Source organism: Ascaphus truei, chromosome 7 (assembly GCF_040206685.1).
Source record: "Ascaphus truei isolate aAscTru1 chromosome 7, aAscTru1.hap1, whole genome shotgun sequence".
In the NCBI taxonomy this organism is placed as follows: Eukaryota; Metazoa; Chordata; class Amphibia; order Anura; family Ascaphidae; genus Ascaphus; species Ascaphus truei.
Window position 1 is genome coordinate 19,577,468 of NC_134489.1, and position 21,611 is coordinate 19,599,078.

The following is a 21,611-nucleotide window of genomic DNA, read 5'->3' on the forward strand; positions in this document are numbered from 1 at the left end:
TTTACCCTGTAAGGGGGTAGTTTTATATTGTTTTAAGCAGCGGTTCTAGCCTTTTCTGGATGAAAATCCCTGTTGACGTTGATGGGGATTTTCAGTGGAATCACGGCCTGCGCATCCGCTACAGACACAGAAAGGCCCCACGTCTGCATATCCCCCTCCCCCTTCCTCACCGGCACAGCACTGCTTTACTAGACACCACTGGGCCATCACTTGGCCCTGATTTAGATTGCAAGCTCTTAGGGCCCACGGTTTTGCGTTCATGACTGGTGCCCCTATCCCTGCGCTCTCTCTCTGTCTCCTACAATGTCTGTATGACTCCTCTGCACAGCACTGCACACACGGCTCGCCACATACAGCACAACCACGAAACAGGCAAAGTGTAGCGTCTCCATTTTAAAACCTCGGCTCTCTGATAGGTGTGGGCCGCAGCTGCCTTGTAATGAGGTGACCGGGGAGGCGGTCTGACACGTTGCTGGGACGCTTGTTTATATAATGGCGCAGGTCGGGGCTCACAGCCTGGGTTCAGTTGAGATCTGCTCTGTTTCCCTCTATGACGCAGCAAAGCTTAAACTACTTAAGGGGACACCTGCTATTTCAGAGAGTGATACCCCACCGGCGCTCTGAATGAGAAATGCTTTTGCAGTAACTTCTCCAGACAGGCGAAGGATTGTGTGAGAGAGTTTGCCCGCACGTTGGCCGTCAACGCATGTTGCGTTTCATAACTTTCCAGCCCGGGCCATCATTAAATGTGCCCCCTGCCCTTACTGCTCAGCCTCAGTCCCGCAGGGACCAATAATTACTGGCATACAGGCTGCCCTGACCTCCGTGGGTACCTGCTTTCTGCTGTCTGCCAGGCGGGGGGTCAGGAAACTGTTACTGTAATTGCAGCTTTTCTTCTGACTGACAAGGGCCTGAAATCCGGTCAGCTACCGCTGTACAAACTGCTTTATCCAGAGCTCTGGGGCTCCACGCAGGTTATTTGGGGAAAGGAGATATCTTGCTGGGGGTTTATTTATTTTTTCCTGATCTCATAAAAGCCATGAAATAAATCTAATATTTATTTCCTTTATATATACAGTTATTATATTCTACTGACATATAATGGAGAAGGATTGGCTCAGTGGTAATGTTATTATGACTGTGACATGGGTGAACTTTGGTCAGATCTTGGGGACAATTCATGTATCCCTCCTAGGCACAAAAAAATTAAATCGTAAGCTCTTGAGTTTTTCTGCAGTGCCTCAAACATTGTAAATATGGTGCTGTATACATTTCAGTGCTGTTGCTGAAGAATTATTATTTTAATTGTACTTAATATTATTAATTGTACTGGACCTGGGAATATACAGTATATACAAATAGGTTATGTTTGACTAAAGTGACAAAAATGTGTGTAAGAATAAAATCTATGCACATTTGCTTGAGTGCTTGATGAGGTCTGGTGGTTTTCTCAATAACATGGACTAATCCCTTGGTTTCCGTGTGGATCTGTCTTGCCTTTTCTTTCTCCTTTCTCAGTGCAGAACAGAATGGCAGCAGTGTGGTGCCAGTATTTCACCCCAGAGTTGGCTGCACAAATGTATGTCAAGCTTTGGAGTGAAAAGCTTCTACGTAAGCACAATATATAATCGCAGTTGTTATTCAGTAGTGACAATGTTATTCAAAAGGCAGCAGCCACAGAGACAAGGATGAAAACCTCTGTAGCCCAGATGGAAGGTGTCCTACCTGTATAGCACCCTGCCTCCTATGGTGACCAGGTTGGAGAAGACACTAAGGTCCGTCATGTTTTTGGGCCAAGACTGTATGTTCAGGTAACCTGAAGGACATCAATACACAGGTATCCCGAGTTAGAAGCATATCTCAGCACTTTAGTTTTAACAAACTGCTATGGATAAATACACAGTGCTGTCCAGCAGAGAAGGGCCATAAGCCGTACCCAGTCTGCCCACGTTCAAAGTTACGGCCATGGAAAAGTCCCAACACTATACTTTACATGACTGAGCTCTATGCTTTTCAGTCTCGGGTTTACCATATGGGATTCTATAACCCCTATAGGCGCTTTCAATCCGTTGCTTTGACTAGTGGGTGTTCTGTGTCATTCTCATGCATCCCATGTTGTATTCAGTGACCATTTCTTCTCTGGACCTCTCTGCTGTGAAGCCACTCCATATATCCACTACCTGTATCAGAAAAGAAGATGCTTTCCCTGCCGGAATCTACCCTATTTCCAGATTACGCGCATCAGCACGGCTCAGACACCAATAACTACATATCACATTGGTACTACAGTGTTACACATGCTTAAGCCTTTACTGCCAGCGGCTACCAAAATGCATTACATTGTAAAGAGTTGCTGGCATCTGTGGCAGGGAAAGAGTTAAAGCACAGTGTTGAAGAGCAACGTAGTACAAGTACAATAATAATCGTTAGACAATGTTGGGACCAGAACTGCCACATCTCACCTGTGATCTCTCGAACAGTACGGAAGACGTTTAACTTCTCAGGATCCAGGGCAGCAATGGCGTGGTATGGGTCCCTGGAAAGTGATACAAATGTGGGACATTATCACATATGTTTGCTACTACACACAGCCCCAATAAGTGTTATGTTCATCTACTGCAAAATACATCAGGTGGGACTAGAACCAGAGTCCTTTCAATCAAAAGACAGCAGCTCTCCTGCTCAACCAACAGGGGGAGCTCCACCTGTTTGCAGCCCTGGTAGCTGTTGTTTCTCATACAGCTGCACTTCTCTTTAGCCAACACTAGAGGGCATGAGAACACCCCATTCTCAACATGATTGATAAAGGAATATTGTAATTTATGCTTATGAAAAATATACATGACAGGATCAGCCAGTCTTGGTTAACATGCAAGGCAGACGGAGACCTGTCCGGTCTCTATGATTTCCAGCGAATCTCACTGATTTGGAGTAATTCCGCTGATCCGTAAGACATCAGTGGAATTTCAAATCCTTAAAGACATTAATTTTCCATGACAACGTCAGTTTTTTTTTGCACCAGAATCCTGAAATCTGTTTGTTTTGGGTCCATCTCTGCAGCCTTGAAGTCAGCCAAACCCTGCCTGTTGAGCATGTACTATCCTCAGCTTACACTTGGTAATGCTGTGACTTCTATGGGGTAGATGCACAGAATTCCGTTAGCGACTCAGCGAGACGTTCACTTCAGTTGGGTGCTAACCGGGATTGTCAAAGCTCAGTAACGACGCGCTCAGTGCTGTTTTCAGAAAGAACGAGCGTTACTATAATGGACGTTAGTGCTAATTATATGCAAAAGTGGTGTTCCCTCTAACCGCGCTTATCCTCAGAGCGCCGGTATAGTTACAGCAGGGATTTAACGTAACGTTAGTTAGGTCAGAGCTAAAGGTGGCACCACTCACATCCAGACCCTGACATAGGTCTGTTACAGGCCCTGGATAAGTGTAAGATATAAAGGTGCTCTGTGGTCTACCCCCATGTAGGCGCCAGAAAATGCAGTCAGTCTCTCAGCATTATCTCTGTAACGCCTGCATTTGGCAGGTAATAAACAGGGGAAAAGGGGGGAACAGCAAAGATGGAGAAAAAAAACCAGGGAGGTTCAGTAAGAATAGGCAGATCGCTGAACATTTCAGTGCCATGTGTTAGTCAGAGGGTATTTGTTCAGGGAGAAATTAGAAAAATACTACATTTTCCAGGAATGATGTGTGGACATTGTCCAGTATGGCCAGATGCCCTAGTGCCGAGGTCGGTAACCCGTGGCTCACAAGCCGCATTCGGCTCTTACAGCCACTACTCGTGGCCCAGTCCGACCAGCACTTCCCCATTCTCTCTGCTTCCAATAAGTACAACTCGATCCCCTGCATCTCTGCGCTTGCTTTACTGCACCAGAAGCTTGACCCGTTCTTATGCATCACGTGGGACGCGGGACCCGTGGCCTCTCACCGTGCCCCAAGTGTGTGTGTGTTTAATTGCATGCGTGTGGGGGAGGGGGGTGAAAGAATTGAGTGTGTGGAGGGGATTGAGTGAAAGAGGAGGGGAGAGAGAGGAAGGGGAAGAAGGAGAGGGACGGTGAAAGGGGTGAGAGTGAGAGATGAGGGAGCGGAGAGAAGAAGGAGGCTAAGGGAGGGGCAGTAAATAAATACACAGAACCAATCACATTTTGATTAATTTTGCAGTTTTTGCCCAAAGGTGGAAATGACAAATGACTGACTGTTTTGCACAGAACAAAAAAAAAAACCAAATAAAGAGACTTCTTATTGTGCGATGCATTTTATTCTCCCCCCCCCCCCCCCAAGTATTTTTTTCCTTTCCCTAATTCTGATTGAAGTAACGCTGTTGTATGTTAATACTTATATACCTATTAGTGTGTGTGCGGTATATGTATATGTAATGTATGTGTTTGTGAGGGTGTAACCACATTCATGCATGTGTTGCGACTCCCGAAATATTTTGGTCAAAGGAAATGTTAAAAAAGAAGTCTCTTCTGCCTTGAAAGGTGTCAGCGTCCCCCCAACCTGGTGCATTGTCGTCCTCTCTCTGCCACTGATTGCAGTTGGTATATTGTGGGTTGAAATGTCCCCAATGTAATTGTGAGCTGTTGAAGGATTGTCATTGTGCTACCTGCCCCTCTCCCTGCACAGCCGATACTCCTTCAGGTTCTAGGAGTGGAGCTTTACAATAACAAAAAGTGGCAGTCTCAGCCCAGTTCCCTTATGCCTGATTCAGGATCCCCCGTGACCTTGTCCTGCCGGGACCTTCCTGCCATAGCATCCCTCAGTAACCGTGTCCTGGCAGGACCTCATTGCTTCAGTATTCTTCACTTGTGTATCAGATGTGAGACCATTTTTTATCTCAAGGTTATTTGCCAGTCCCTGGCCATTCCTGACACGCGCTCATTAACATGATTCATTTCAGACACCGGGCTTCTTTTTTTTTGTGTGTGTGTGTTTTTTTATTTATTTGCTAAAAAACACTCCGCGATGCCTCGGAAATGAAATTCCATTTCATGCTCCAACCCGAACGGGCAATGAGTTTACAAATCCCTCAAGTTGTTTTTGTCTGCAGCAGCTAAATGGTGTAATCTCTGGTGTAACTTGTGAGTGAAAGGAGTTTTGTATCATTCACTGTTCGTACTGACAGGAAGTGACAAAGACCCATTAGTCACAATAATATATATCCTTGCACACCCAAAAAATAAAACTGGAAGGGAGAAAGCAAAAATAGCTCAAAGCCGGTGTAAACTGCCCAAAGCTGCAATACTACCTACCAACTCCCCCCCTCCCCTTCTTTTTGGATTACTTGTTTATGTGAAGCATGTGACAATCTATAATTCTACATTCTTACCTAAACTGGCAATCGTTTGGCGCTCCAGTTATACATCTGTCAAAATCCTGATTGTGTGCCCAACATATTGGCCGCTTCAGTCAGTGTAACTCAGCAGCTACAATGTATCCTTATATTACTAAGGTAACATTATCTATTGTTACAGTTGGCAGCTCAAACTGCTGGGAATATTTGTAACAAAGTATCCCAAAAAGGAAAGTTTTGCAAAGACATGCACTGCTGGGGTGTTGGGGTTAAAAGCTGCTATAGAAATCAAAGGATGCTTTGAATAGTAATAAAAACAAAATATAAATTAATTAAAAAAACAGTGACTATAGCCAATACTACAGAACTGATTTATTTAAAAAAATAAAAAACTTCATAAGATTTCATGTTTTGCTGCTAACAATATATACAACAAAACATGGCAATTATAGGTAAAGGGCAAAGCAAACCCAAAAGACACGAAAATATGGAAAAGAAAGTAAAATATTTATCAAAAATCGACATTTTGGTCTCACACTGCGACCTTCATCAGGACGGAGTCACCCAGCTAATTATTTAACACACTTTTACTGCTATAGGGGCAGCAAGTAAAGATGTGCAAATAATTTGCACAAATTTACCAATATTAGCAATAGTCAGCATAGATTATGAGAGCTAGGTCTAGCAAAGCTAACCTTATTATTTTCTTTCAGGAGGCAAGTAGGAATTTAGACCAAGGCAATGATGTTTATCTGTTTACAGACAGCAGGCTAATTAATAGTGCCCCATGTCAGGCAGTAGCTACAAAGGCTAATAGGAAGTCGGCACAATTTTGCAACTGTATAAATCCTTAGCAAGAACAAACCTTGAATATAGAGTACCGCTTTGGGCACTGGTCCATAAAAGAAGACATTATTGAACTGGAAAATGAGCCACCAAATGAATAAAGGGGATGGAAGGTCTGACTTATGAGGAAAGGTTAGCCAAGTTGGGTCCACATTATACTAGAAGTGTTTAAGAGGGGATAAGATTACTATTTACAAATTTATTAAGGGTCAATACACGGAACATTCAAGGAGCTTTTCATGCCAAGACACAGAGGTTCCACAAATAATATGGGGTCATCTTTTGAAATTGGAGAAACGGGAGATTTCACCAGCAGCAAATGAAAGGGTGCATTACATTAGGGGCAGTCAGAATGTGGAATGTACTGCATTACTAAAGGAGATAAAATAGATGTCTTTAGCAAAAAGGCTTAGTTATCTTTATAGGAAAGAAAGTTGTACAGGGACATGCCAAATAAGTTAAACATACGGTAGAAAAAATTTTGATCCAGGGAGAAGTCTCATTTCTATTACTGGAGTCAGGAATTATTTTTTTCCCTTACCAAGCATAAGTGGCAAATATTTCACTGGGGGTTTCCACCCCCCCCTCCTTTATCTGGATCAATATAAGTATAGAATGAGCATCCTAGCTGATGGTTTATGAGTTCCTCAGAACGACTGCATTTGATTTTTTTTAATGTATGATACTTTTTTCTCGCGAGCTCGGGCAGAAACTCACAGCCTCACTGGCTGCATAAATGACAATACAATGCAAGAAATGTGCCCCAGATTAATCTCATCAATGGTGTATCAAGTAGCCGCTCCCCCCCCACCTAACGTATTACTACACACAAGTAGGCAGTCAATATAGGGCATTTTTCAATGCCTGAATACAGGAGCAGAAAGTACTTGTCAATCACTGAAATTGAACACACATACAAGACTAAAGACAAAATGGAAATATTTACCTGCAGGTAACACTGGAAAAGCTAATTAGTGGGTGCAAACAGCGTGGTAAATATGCTCTTATAGAGCTAATTTGCATTGCGCTTGCAGGCAGGAGATATCAATATCTGTATTGGTAACGCCTGTCTCTGTGTTGGTTGTCTGTTCTGTACCTCATTTACATGGCTTCCGCTGTGTGAGCTATTAGATTTAGGAAGCTAATAATTTGACCCCCTCACTTCCATGTTCACACATAGAATCAGTGTAACTGGCCTCATTAGAAAGATTCAATCTCCCTTAGAGTACTGGCAGTTATAATTATTTATATAAATGAAAATTAATATCATTTGATTTTCTCCAGGAACACTGAATTCAATAATATCAGCAGCTTCTGCTTATTGAAGTGAAACACTGTTTTCATGGGGAAAATGTATTGCCTTGTAACGAAAAAACGTCACAAAAGTGACGTCACGCTACCAATGCACATGTGTCCGTCACGTGCACATGCGCTGATGCAGCCGAACTGCAGGGCGCGCATCTGTGATGTCACAGCGACGTCGCAGAGTGACATGTGCACAAGCACATACTACTTACTGCGTGCGTGGCGGCAGGCTGAACTCTGTTTTCTGATTGGACGGCCGTGTCACGTGACGCGGCCGCCGCAACCAGAAAACACATTTTGAAAACGTTTCAACTGTTACCGCATTGCAGTAGGACGCGGCGCCACAGTCACGGGTGGAATAACCGTTTTCAGTGTATGCGCAGAATTTGTTTTTGCGCGGCGCTGCATGCATTTTTCTTTAGGCTGAGTCCCCGCTGGCGCTGAGCGCGCTCATGCTGGGAGAGCGCTCCAAGCATGAGCGCCGGGTGTCCTCCGATTTATGCAAGCGCGCGGGGGAGAGGGGGGGGCGGCATTGCGGGCCAGCTGAGCGCGCGGGGAAGTCAGATTGTTTTGTTCTGGTAAGAGCCGAGCGCGGGTGAGCGTGTGTGGCCGCGCACGAGCGCGCGCGTGCCGCGTGAGCGGAAACTTTCATATTTATATAACTAAGATAACGTGGCAAGCGCCGCCCACTCAGCGCTAGCGGGAACGCAGCCTTATAATCACGGTCTTAGGCCACACGGAGGTTGTAGCAAGCGCATGCACAGAAGAGAAGCTTGAAGGCCCCAGCACGTATGTGCAGTACCGCCCTTGTCCACCTCCACATGCACAGTGACAGGCATCACCTACTGCGCATGACCACAAGTACACTCGCGCCCCCTCTCTTCCATCCCGCATGGGTGCTAACGGCCGCGGGCCTCTACGCATGCGCACCACGGGCCTCTGCGCATGCGCACCACGGGCCTCTGCGCATGCTCACCACCTAAGAGAGGACGGACCGAGGGGAGGAGCTGGGAACACCGGGCAGGGGGAAAAAGGAGACCCTGCAACAAGGCTAGGAAGAAGGGAGGGGCCGAGCCCCGGGACTGTGAGATAGCCTCGCCTCCCGAGATCCCAGTGCTGAAACACACAGACACACACACACACACACACACACACACACACACACACACACACACACACACACAGAGTCACACACACACACAAGGAATTCACAGTTAGTATAAATACAGAAGTGCAAATGGCTCAAACAGGGTGTGTGTGCCGTGCACATGCATTCTAAGTTACACTTCCTTGTGTTTTGTCACTGAAATTGTGTTTTGATTTTTAATTAAAAACATCACCATCACAAATACAATTAGTGTGACAAGAAACAAAGAAGTTTCACTTAAAATGCGCGTGCTCGGCACCCCCCCCCCCTTTTTTTTTGTCTGCCTAACGATGGCTTCATAATTACTTGGCAAACTAAAAAATTCACCTATGGCTTTGAGGACTGAAAAACATATGTTTTCACCAAAATAGATTAATAAAGATTATAAAACGCTCCAATATCAAAAAATAATGTCAAAATACGTATACTTGTAAGATTTTTAAAAAAAAGTGTAAATTGGCACAATTGAACCTACAGTAGTAAACATGACAGTGTCCTTGGTTCACTTTCATCCTAAAAGAGAGACTACCCCGCTAATTCTCTCCCTACCAGAGAAGTGCAACGGCTTCCTCTTTAGCAGTGAAAGGGTTAACTAGAACACACACACACACACACCTCTGCCTTAGTGCAGGCTCCCACAACCCCGGAGAAAATGGTCTTTTAATGACGCTGCATTCCTCAAGGTCACACTGTATATTATAAGGAATATGCTCTCCATCCATCTCCCGGTGCTGGATTATGAAGGACGGACCCCCCCCCCCCCCCCAGGGCTGCGATTTGTTCTAATTGTGAATTTTGTCACTTCTGCGATGTGTTGAAGGCACACAGCCCCTTGCCTGGGGCCCCCGATATTCCCCCGGGGACCCGCCTGTACCCTCACACCGGCTCTGCTTGTCACACCTCGTTACTTAATTGTAGATCAGAAAACGCCTCCCACTACAGGCGTGCTAAAGACATCAATCCTTGCGAAGCGTTCCTAGCCGACTATATGAAGAGGTGTGACAAGGGACAGAGAGGAGGGGGTGCTGCTCCTCTCCAGGGGTACACTAAAAACAATATGTGCAGTGAGGGGTTCCTACCATCATATTAATGACATCTTGTATGTATACAGGGCCATTACGTTCCAGAAATGCATTACAAATATTCTTCCAGCATCAACATGCAATAATCCACTTTGAATTACGCATGTGTTTTGCCTTTGTTTTTAGATCGGCTTCCTGTGCATTATTGGCATTGCTGATGTACTGCACCGACACACTTTATCCGAGCAAATACCCGGTATGTACCTGGCAGATACCTGGAATGCGCCGCTCCTCACCTCTGACAAGCCCCGTTGCGTTTGCCTTCCCAGCCTGGGTTCATGCCTGGCTGACGGGCGGCTGATCTGTTAAATGATAATGATTAGGATTTAATAGGCTGCAATGCTTCGCGTGTCTACCAGATGGCATAAATTCATGAATTGTAATGCAGTATATATATATATACTGTGCAGTATTGCAGCCAGCTGGAATAAAATGCTTCAATCCCTGCCTGGAAAATACCTCAATGCACTCGGGCAGAAAACAGTCACAAACCTCAATACACCCGGGTATACCCGAATTCGTGGGACTAGCCGAGTTCGAATAAAGTGTGTCGCCAGTGTAGTCACTCAGCGACCTCGAAACACAAGTCTAATTTACAGCAGTGAAAATAGGGATACCACAAAGTATTGTCGCCCTTTGGCGATGGGGAGCAGACCATGTATTAAAAACGATCAGACGTGAATAGTTTCCAGATGTACAAGGAATTGGTCTTTTGCGGACAATGATCAGCTTCATCCAGGGGTAGTCAACCCCAGTCCTCAAGAGCTACCAACAGGCCAGGTGTTCAGGATGTCCCTGCTTCAGCACAGGTGTCGAAGACTGAGCCACTGATTGAGCCACCTGCGCTGAAGCAGGAATATCCTGCTTGATCTTAAACACCTGACCTGTTGGTAGCTCTTGAGCACTGGAGTTGCCCACCCCTGGCTTAATCTCTAACACAAGAGGTATAGACATATAATATTTTTATTTACGTTCAATAATGAGTGTGGATTTGAGAGAGACACGCATGAATTGGAGGCTGTGCAGAATGTGTATTGATGGCGGTCCCTCCTCCCACCCCCAGAATAAAAGCCCAGTGACGTTTTCACACTGACCCGTCGATGCCGATGACCAGGAAGATGAGGTTCCCGTTAATCTTGGTGCAGTTTGTAAATGTGTCAATGTTGCTGGAATCCACGGTCTGTGCTGCCTGCAGAGACCCCGTCCCGACACCGTCACATGCTGCAGGGGACAGAGCAAGCACACAGTGTGACACAGAGGGACCTGCCTGCAGAGACCCCGTCCCGACACCGTCACATGCTGCAGGGGACAGAGCAAGCACACAGTGTGACACAGAGGGTCCTGACTGCAGAGACCCCGTCCCGACACCGTCACATGCTGCAGGGGACAGAGCAAGCACACAGTGTGACACAGAGGGTCCTGCCTGCAGAGACCCCGTCCCGACACCGTCACATGCTGCAGGGGACAGAGCAAGCACACAGTGTGACACAGAGGGTCCTGCCTGCAGAGACCCCGTCCCGACACCGTCACATGCTGCAGGGGACAGAGCAAGCACACAGTGTGACACAGAGGGTCCTGCCTGCAGAGACCCCGTCCCGACACCGTCACATGCTGCAGGGGACAGAGCAAGCACACAGTGTGACACCGAGGGTCCTGCCTGCAGAGACCCCGTCCCGACACCGTCACATGCTGCAGGGGACAGAGCAAGCACACAGTGTGACACAGAGGGTCCTGCCTGCAGAGACCCCGTCCCGACACCGTCACATGCTGCAGGGGACAGAGCAAGCACACAGTGTGACACAGAGGGTCCTGCCTGCAGAGACCCCGTCCCGACACCGTCACATGCTGCAGGGGACAGAGCAAGCACACAGTGTGACACAGAGGGTCCTGCCTGCAGAGACCCCGTCCCGACACCGTCACATGCTGCAGGGGACAGAGCAAGCACACAGTGTGACACAGAGGGTCCTGCCTGCAGAGACCCCGTCCCGACACCGTCACATGCTGCAGGGGACAGAGCAAGCACACAGTGTGACACAGAGGGTCCTGCCTGCAGAGACCCCGTCCCGACACCGTCACATGCTGCAGGGGACAGAGCAAGCACACAGTGTGACACAGAGGGTCCTGCCTGCAGAGACCCCGTCCCGACACCGTCACATGCTGCAGGGGACAGAGCAAGCACACAGTGTGACACAGAGGGTCCTGCCTGCAGAGACCCCGTCCCGACACCGTCACATGCTGCAGGGGACAGAGCAAGCACACAGTGTGACACAGAGGGTGCTGACTGCAGAGACCCCGTCCCGACACCGTCACATGCTGCAGGGGACAGAGCAAGCACACAGTGTGACACAGAGGGTCCTGCCTGCAGAGACCCCGTCCCGACACCGTCACATGCTGCAGGGGACAGAGCAAGCACACAGTGTGACACCGAGGGTCCTGCCTGCAGAGACCCCGTCCCGACACCGTCACATGCTGCAGGGGACAGAGCAAGCACACAGTGTGACACAGAGGGTCCTGCCTGCAGAGACCCCGTCCCGACACCGTCACATGCTGCAGGGGACAGAGCAAGCACACAGTGTGACACAGAGGGTCCTGACTGCAGAGACCCCGTCCCGACACCGTCACATGCTGCAGGGGACAGAGCAAGCACACAGTGTGACACAGAGGGTCCTGACTGCAGAGACCCCGTCCCGACACCGTCACATGCTGCAGGGGACAGAGCAAGCACACAGTGTGACACAGAGGGTCCTGCCTGCAGAGACCCCGTCCCGACACCGTCACATGCTGCAGGGGACAGAGCAAGCACACAGTGTGACACAGAGGGTCCTGACTGCAGAGACCCCGTCCCGACACCGTCACATGCTGCAGGGGACAGAGCAAGCACACAGTGTGACACAGAGGGTCCTGACTGCAGAGACCCCGTCCCGACACCGTCACATGCTGCAGGGGACAGAGCAAGCACACAGTGTGACACAGAGGGTCCTGCCTGCAGAGACCCCGTCCCGACACCGTCACATGCTGCAGGGGACAGAGCAAGCACACAGTGTGACACAGAGGGTCCTGCCTGCAGAGACCCCGTCCCGACACCGTCACATGCTGCAGGGGACAGAGCAAGCACACAGTGTGACACAGAGGGTCCTGCCTGCAGAGACCCCGTCCCGACACCGTCACATGCTGCAGGGGACAGAGCAAGCATACAGTGTGACACAGAGGGTCCTGTCTGTAGACCAGGTGTGCTCAACTCCAGTCCTGAAGACCCCCCAACAGATCAGGTTTTCAGGATGTCCCTGCTTCAGCACAGGTAACTCAATCAGAGGCTCAGTCTCAGACTGAGCCTCTGATTGTGCCACCTCTACTGAAGCAGGGACTTATTGAGGCACCCGTGCTGAAGCAGGGATATCCTGAAAATCTGATCTATGGCGGGGCAGGGGGGCTTGAGGACTGGAGTTGAGCCCCCCTCCTCTAGAGAGACCTATGTTAAGTAATTGGTGCGGTAATGTCATTATTTTGACCTTGTACCTCAAATGGAACCTCTCCTTTGAAACTTAGTCCAGAAAGACTTTCACCCACCATAACTTCATATATCTGCTTATACCTGCTGCAAGTCTGCAGATCCCTATATCCGTACTGGCTGGGTGGGAATGTACAACTCTTTGGTCAGTAATCTCTAGCTGACAGAGTTTGATATTTTATTCCCTGTGGAAACATGTACTTTGATTCAATCTCTTAGTTAAACAGTTACAAGTTGTTGTTTATTGTTACTGTACAAATACATCTGGTTCGGGCGAGCACGTCTGTGGGTTGAATTAGTAGTTTTGCTGGTTCGATTCGAACCTTGAGGGGAACTTCGGAACAATTTTACGAATCCAAGCAAAACGCAGCAAAAACCAAAGGAAGGCTTATCCACAAATTATTATTATTATTATTATTTTACAATAAAATGGTCAAACTTAAAAATAAAAAATAAACATATATTTGCCAAAAGTTCAAAAAAATTATACATTTCAAAACATAAATTTGTATTTAAAAATCCAAAACTAAAACCAAATCCAGTTTTGCCAAAACAAAAAAATGTTTTTAGAACCAAAACTAAAATACCAGGTATCTGCCCACCCTTAACAGTCGCTATAATTTTACTCTAGGTCTCCACCTGGTAGGTGACACTCATGTCAGATAAAATGGTGCCCCTTCTGCACTGCTTTACCTCTGATTTAACACGCCCTTATTTTCCACCCCACATACTGCGGTTCCCTACCAGGAGATGTCAGGACGCACCTTTGAGGCAGATGTCTGTGCAAGGTTTACACATCTTGATACCATTTTCTTCCACTTCCATCTTGTTACTGGGACAGGCTCGTACGCAGGAACTGTGATCCACCACAAAATTATCTGGGAAGCAGAGAGAGACAGAGCTTCATCACAAAGCTGCCAACTGCATTCCCAAAGCCTCCCAGTCTCCAGCGGATTCTCTAGACTTATACAGTAGTAGAGAACAAAAGAGGGGACACTGAGTGAGACAACAATTAAGTGAGACCACCATTCATTGAGTGAGACCACAGTACCTTCCGATGACTAAGACGACTTTCCTAAAAGTGAGATTGCCTTCCAATAGATATGTAGTAAGAAAGGAGGGAGGGGGAGTAGGGCATATGGTACCTTTTATTGGACCAACAAGTAGTTGAAATGTTACAAGCTTTCGAACTCAGAGTCCTTCATCAGGAGTTGCAGAAATACAGAAACACAATATAATATACAGTGTATGTAAGAGGGATATGTGGTTACAACCATTCCCCTCGACTCCCCCCTCCCCTCATGGCTCCTGTATGTTTAGGCCAGTGGTCTCCAACATTTTTTTGGTCCAAGAACCGTAGAATTTGTGAAATTCGGTGGAACCCCAACACTCTCTAATAGCGCGTCTGAGATCAGTTGCATTGTAAGGAACTACAACCCTCTCTAATAGCGTGTCTGAGATCAGATGCATTGTAAGGAACCCCAACCCTCTCTAATAGCGCGTCTGAGATCAGATGCATTGTAAGGATCCCCAACCCTCTCTAATAGCGCGTCTGAGATCAGATGCATTGTAAAGAACCCCAACCCTCTCTAATAGCGCGTCTGAGATCAGATGCATTATAAGGAACCCCAACTCTCTCTAATAGCGCGTCTGAGATCAGATGCTTTGTAAGGAACCCCAACCCTCTCTAATAGCGCGTCTGAGATCAGATGCATTTAAAATTCTTCTGTATTTGGCAGAATTTTCAAATGACCTGAAAATTGCAGGGAACCCGTTAGGGATGCCTGGGGGAACCCAAGTTAAAAAACACTGATCTAGGCCGCCTTTGCACTTTAAAAGAGAATAGTTTTCTACAGTATGTCTCTACTGTTAATTTTCACACCAGGCTACCTGATTCTACCTCATCTTATTTCACACTTCCATTGTAACCAAATATGCCCCTTATAAGCACTGTATATTATATTGTGTTCCTCTATTTCTGCCATACCCGATGAAGGACCCTGAGAGGTTCGAAAGCTTGTAACATTTCAACTACTTGTTGGTCCAATAAAAAGTATCATACCATCTACTCCCTCTCCCTCCTTTGTTACTACATGGAAGAAAGGACCAACATGGCTACCCACCCTTTTTTGCTTCCAATAAATATGAATTTCTTCCTATGAGTGAGATGACTTTCCATTGAGTGAGACGACCTTCCATTGAGTGAGACTACCTTCCATTGAGTGAGACTACCTTCCATTGAGTGAGACGACCTTCCATTGAGTGAGACTACCTTCCATTGAGTGAGACGACCTTCCGTTGAGTGAGACTACCTTTACCTTCCATTGAGTGAGACTACCTTCCATTGAGTGAGACGACCTTCCATTGAGTGAGACGACCTTCACCTTCCATTGAGTGAGACTACCTTTACCTTCCATTGAGTGAGACTACCTTCCATTGAGTGAGACTACCTTCCATCGAGTGAGACTACCTTCCATCGAGTGAGACTACCTTCCATCGAGTGAGACTACCTTCCTTCGAGTGAGACTACCATCCATTGAGAGACTGTCTATTTTAAGTGCCATTAATATATCCCAGTAAGTGACACTACCTTCCTAGAGGTGCCAGGTCGGGATGTAGCAGTATTTCACTCACGTGGGCATTTCTTGACACAGAAGGCTCCATATGCATACTTGGCCTTGGGGTTGTGCTCCAGCTGGAAGGTGGTTGGATTGTACACAAACGGCTGAGGACACTGGGTGACACACGCTCCACTGTCATTAAAATTCATGCAGGCCTGAAAAGGAGAGACATGTAATAATTTACCGGTTCCAAACATCACCAGCATGTCCTGGGAGGGGACCAGCAATCCCAGGAACACGATCCGCGTTTACACAAGGAATCAACTCATTTTATTCCCTAACTACAACAAATTCCCCCGTACGACCGTGTCCCTGATAAACCTGGGATCCGGTCCAGAGACCCCAGAGTTCAGCTGACAGAAAGGACAGAGAAGTCTATGCACTGGAATTAGAAGGGAGGGGACATGCCTGCCAAGCAACCTCTACAGAGAAATGTTCTGAAAAGTTCTGCTTATTCTTTTAGAAAAAAAGAAAAAAAAAGAACAGCGAGCAAAAATAAATATTTTGTTGACAGTGGCTGACAGGAGCAGCGCTGAGGAGCAGCGCTGGTGACAGCAGTTAATAGCCAATGCTGCCTGCATTCCCACTGAACACACTAATGATCTGTGCTTCGGAGGGCTGGCCTGCCGCTCTCCTACGCCGCCCGTTTAAATTCCAGCTGGGGATCGAAAACCACCAATTAGGAAGTGGAGCTGACATTCATTCCTATTGAGTCTGCACAGGGGGAGGTTACCGTTTCTACAAGAGAAAAACTAGGTCTGATGTCTCCCAGGGGACCTCGTCCCCACACCTTCCTCACGCTTATAGTCACTGCTTCCTTAAAAACACTTTCGGATGGTCTATGTATCGAGGCACCGAAAAGTTTGCATTTGGGAAATAAAGTATATATATTTTTTTCTTCTGCCTATAATATATTTCACGCAAACCGTTAGCAAGATACATTTCGATGCCTTAAAGCTGGAGGCGTTTTTTTTGAATCATGGGAAACGAAGACTAACTAATGGGCAGAAATGCAGAATTGGATATATTGTATATAATATATGTGTAACTCTTCACCCTGCCGATAATCCGAACATCTCCAGGAGTTGCACATGTGAGATAATTCTATATCTCCAAAGGGGCCATGTGGGCCATTTTAGACCCAAATCCTCCATTGTCAATAGGATTTGTGGGTGAAAACGCCCCAAATTGCCTCTTCTGAGTATGCTGAATTACCTGTGTAGAGCAAAAATGGAGCCAAGAACCTGGACATACAGTACTGACACTGAGACACAGAATAAAGATTCCTTTCTTAAGGGCCTATGCTATAAGCCTCGATAAGCCACTTATCGAGGCCTTTTCACCAAAAAGTCCTACTGCTATTCAGTAAGCCTCGATAAGTGGCAGATAAAAGCCTATGTCAGCATTTTTTTTCTCCAAAAAAAATATACATATCCAAGTGGGCCACGATAAGCCACTTATCGGCAGGTTCTCACATGAGTGCTATTCTAGTGGCCTCGAGTAGATTATCGGGGCTAATCGAGGCTCTAGAATGGCGATTTCCTCTTAAAATCCTCCCGCCAGGAAAAGTTGGCGTGAAGGTGGTGAGAAGCTGCCGATAAGATGGCGAGAGACGACTTAGAAAAAAAAGTACATTTTTCCTGCATCAGATTCATACCGGGGGTACATACATTGTATGGCATTTGGCCATTATAAAATCCAACATTAGCCAGTCAGCATTAATAAAGTAAATAAAACGTTCAACTTACAAGTATATGTATGTGTATTTTTAGCCTTAATTATTTTTATTAGGTAGACCATTGAGTGATATAGTGACTTATCATACCCATATTCTATGGGTATGATATACCACTGTGCCAATCAATGGGTACAGGGTGGGTATAGAGGGGCCGGGGTAGGTGGTGAGGCCTCCCGGGTGGGTAGTGGGGAACGTGGGTTAACCCCTTAAATACTATAGAGGTTATTAACCACTATGGTGATTAAGGGGTTAGGGGCCATTAGATTGTATTTTTTCTTGTATTCTTGCTGGCATCAGAGGACCTGGACCTGGAGTAGGCTGACGAGGATGCCCTTCATGATGGCAGGGTTAAGTTGAACGTTTTATTTACTTTATTAATGCGGGCTGGCTAATGTGGGATTTTATAATGGGCAAATGCACTATTATCCATATGTGGATAATAGTAATTTTGGACATTACTGTACTGTATGTGTTTGGGGGGAGGGGGGGATTGTTGGGGTAGAGGAGGTGGAATAAGGGGTTGTTGTGTTTATTTTTGTTTCTTGGGATAGAGGGATTGGGTGAAGGGGGTAGTAGCCCCAAGGATGTATGTTTAGGCCTTCCGGGGGGTAGCGGGACTGGTTTACCCCTTCCTTACCATAGCGGTTCCCACTGCTATGGTAGTGAAGGGGTTAACTCCTCCCACAACCTTCCAGACAGGCCTAAGCACCCACCCTGAGACTACTACCCCCTTCATCCACCCCCTCTGCCCCCAAGAAGCAGGCTATTGAGGCTTAACCCCTTCATTGCCTTAGCGGGTGACCGCTAAGGTAATTAAGCTGTTTTAATATAAAATGTAATACTAGTGTAGATGAGCAGGGGGTTTCTGGAGCAGAATCGCGTTGATTTGAGGTCCGGGAACCCCCTGCTTCCCGACATACAGGCCCCGTTATGCGGTGCCGGTATCTCCTATGCATTTAAATGTCTCGCGTCACGTGTCCGTGAGAATAAAATGCATAGGAGATACCAGCACCCCATAACGGGGCCTGTATGTCGGGAAGCAGGGGGTCCCCGGACCTGAAATCAACGTGGTCCTGCTCCAGAGACCCCCTGCTCATCTACACTAGTACTAAAATGTATATTAAAATATTGCGATCGCTGGTGAGATATGCGCAGGGAGAGGCGGCGCTCTCTGTGCAGCTCTCTCTGCAGCTGAAAGAAATCGCCGGGTGAGCCCTTTTGAGAGAGGCGATCCTCACGCCGCCGACTAATCGCCCGTTTTGGGAATTTTGCTATCACAGGTAATTGAGGCTTTCTGATACCGTGATAGCACCGCTCAAAACACTGGCGGCGTAAACAGACCAGCAATTTTTTTTATAAAGGTTATTAGCATTGGCCCCAACTGAAGATAAATACTCTGCACTGTATCATGATACAGAATATCTCTATGTACTTCCCCAAGCCAGCATTGTATCAGGATACAGAATATCTCTATGTACTTCCCCAAGCCAGCATTGTATCAGGATACAAAGGATCTCTATAAACTTCTGGCAGCCGAAAAAAGACCAGGCATTATTCTACTGGGGTACATTTACCAAGCAGGGCCAAACCATAGGGAAACTTAGAGGCGAATGTGCCGCAAGGTATTTTTTGGGCTTAGCACTGCTTAGCACACATGGCCATGAGTCTCTACATAGTTCCAGCCTCTAAAAATAATGAACATGCTGCCCTGCATAATGATGCCGAGTACTGTGTACATATTGCTGTCACTCAAACACATTCTACATCCAGTAGCATTGGAGCCGTTACACCTGGTTTGCAAACCAGTACCAATTAGGTTTGGCTGGACTTGAGAAAGATAGAAGCAAATCAGACACTGTGTGAGGAGAGGGTTAAAAAAAAAGAAATAGTTTTATGAAGCAGCCGTGGCGGCGGAGGCGGCGGCGGGAGAGATTTGACAGGGCAGCGTTAAATGGCAATTTTCAGACCTGAAAAGTGCTCTTCCAAAAGCCAGAAATCATATGCATTAGCACATAAATACTTTCACATTCTTATTTGTAAAACTCATAAAATGTGCCAGGGCTTAATGCAGGATGATGGGTGATATGAGCTGAAATGGGAGAAAATATACGACGGGGCACACCGAACGGCTACATCGGTGGGAGAAATGGATGGGGAGGGCGTCTCGGGAGCCCAGGTGACAGGAGGCTGCAATATTAAATCAAGGGCCAGAGCAGGGCTGTGGTGGGTGGGAAACGTGGAGTTACAGGGGGACCGTAAATACAAATCCCACTTGTCAGCACATTTGCTTCTCAGACAGGTCTGCAACCCCGACTTTCCTCGTTATCTGTTAGCATGCAATGCTTCCACTGCAGCCAGGGATTCTGGGTAATGACATGCACATGTATCACTCTTTACTTCTCATTCATTTTAACATGAGACCCCTGTACACGTAAAGGTTGTCGTACTGCACAGCCTGGGTTAAAAAAAAGGGGAACGTACAAAGCAATCGGTGTCTTTGGGTCCTGAGCAGCCGCCGGCGCACTCCCGGTGGCAGCAGTCGCTGACGTACAACCCGTAGCAGCGGCCGTCGCACTGCTGCGCGCACACCGTCTTCGTCACTGGGAGGGGAGACAAGAAGGGTGGGAAAAGGAGGCCAGGCGGCCCTGAAACACGCTGATATATAGTCTCTAACCTGCATTACACTGCTGGCACATCAGAGGTTATACTGGTTTAAAGAGCAGTGGGACTGTGCCCTATAACAGGAAGACCTACGCCTGTTAACCAACGGAATGGGGTATTTGGTCTCAGCTGCCACCCGTTTAGCCAAAAAGTGAATTTAAGGGGGTTTAGCAGTAAGGGTAGGGAGTAGCGGTTTTAGGGTAAAGGGTTGGGATTTTTAGGGTAGGGGATTAGGGTAAAGGGCTAAAGTTTTTAGAGTATGGTATTAGGGTAAGAGGTTAAGGTTTTTAGGGTAGGGATTTAGGGTAAGGGGTTGGGATTTTTAGGGTAGGGGTAGCATTTCTACTAGGTGTTAAGATTAAGGGTTTTTAGGGTAGGGGATTAGGGTTAAGGTTTTTAGTGTAGGGAATTAGGGTGAGGTTAAGATTTTTAGGGTAGGGGATTAGGGTAAAGGGATTAGGATAAGGGGTTTTAGGCTAAGGGGTTTTAGGCTAAGGGGTTTTAGGCTAAGGGGTTTTAGGCTAAGGGGTTTTAGGCTAAGGGGTTTTAGGCTAAGGGGTTTTAGGATAAGGGGTTTTAGGCTTAGGGGTTTTAGAATATGGGGTTTTAGGCTAAGGGGTTTTAGGATATGGGGTTTTAGGATAAGGGGTTAAGATTTTTAGGGTAGGTTGCGGCTTTTCTACTAGGGGTTAAGATTAGCAGTTTTTAGGGTGAGGGGTAAGGTTAGGGGCTACTTTGGGTACTTTGGGGGCAAAGCGGCCGGTGGAGAGATGTCCCGGCGGTGAGTTGAGTGGTGGCTAAACGTCGGCGGCAAAACGGCCGCAACCATTAACAAATAGGTTGGAGCCAATTGGACCCTATTTTAAAACGGTGTATGCAATATATATGATGGATGCATCAGTCAGTCCTACCAACATAAATCCCTTATATCAAAAAAGAAAGGGTAACTGTAAGTTTGTAAATAAAAAGTAGTGGTACTGTGGGTTTATCAAATACATGAATAAAAATAGTAGAGTCTCCATGCTCCCTAGTGCTATCTTACTGTATATTGCAGGGGTGCGCAACTCCAGCCCTCAAGGGCCACAAACAGGTCAGGTTTTCAGGATATCCCTGCTTCAGCATAGGTGGTGCAGTCTTTGTTTGATTGCACCAACTGTGCTGAAGCAGGGATATCCTGAAACCCTGACCTGTGGTTGGCCCTTGAGGACTGGAGTGGCGCACCCCTGGTGTACTGCTAGGGATGCCAGGTGGCTTCTCCAAAAATACAGGACACAATGCTAAAAGGTGTGACACACTCGAGACACACACACACACACCCCTCTCACCTATCCCCGCTCCATGCTGTTTCCTCCTCTCCTTGTCCCGACCCCCAGGACTCCTGACACCTCCTCCGGATTGG

General features: G+C 46.9%; 1 protein-coding gene across 5 annotated transcripts in view; it reads right to left on the bottom strand.

Moving 5' to 3' along the window:
- Window positions 1–21,611, bottom strand: part of ERBB4 (erb-b2 receptor tyrosine kinase 4) — a 701,260-nt gene that overhangs the window by 140,588 nt on the left and 539,061 nt on the right. For all 5 annotated transcript variants that reach the window (XM_075607205.1, XM_075607203.1, XM_075607206.1 and 2 more), the window contains 6 exons: window positions 20,033–20,151; window positions 15,827–15,968; window positions 13,957–14,070; window positions 10,779–10,905; window positions 2,463–2,536; window positions 1,726–1,816 (listed from right to left, as the gene is read on the bottom strand). In XM_075607205.1, coding sequence (XP_075463320.1) covers window positions 1,726–1,816; window positions 2,463–2,536; window positions 10,779–10,905; window positions 13,957–14,070; window positions 15,827–15,968; window positions 20,033–20,151 — 667 coding nt within the window. The remainder of the gene's footprint in view (window positions 1–1,725; window positions 1,817–2,462; window positions 2,537–10,778; window positions 10,906–13,956; window positions 14,071–15,826; window positions 15,969–20,032; window positions 20,152–21,611) is intronic.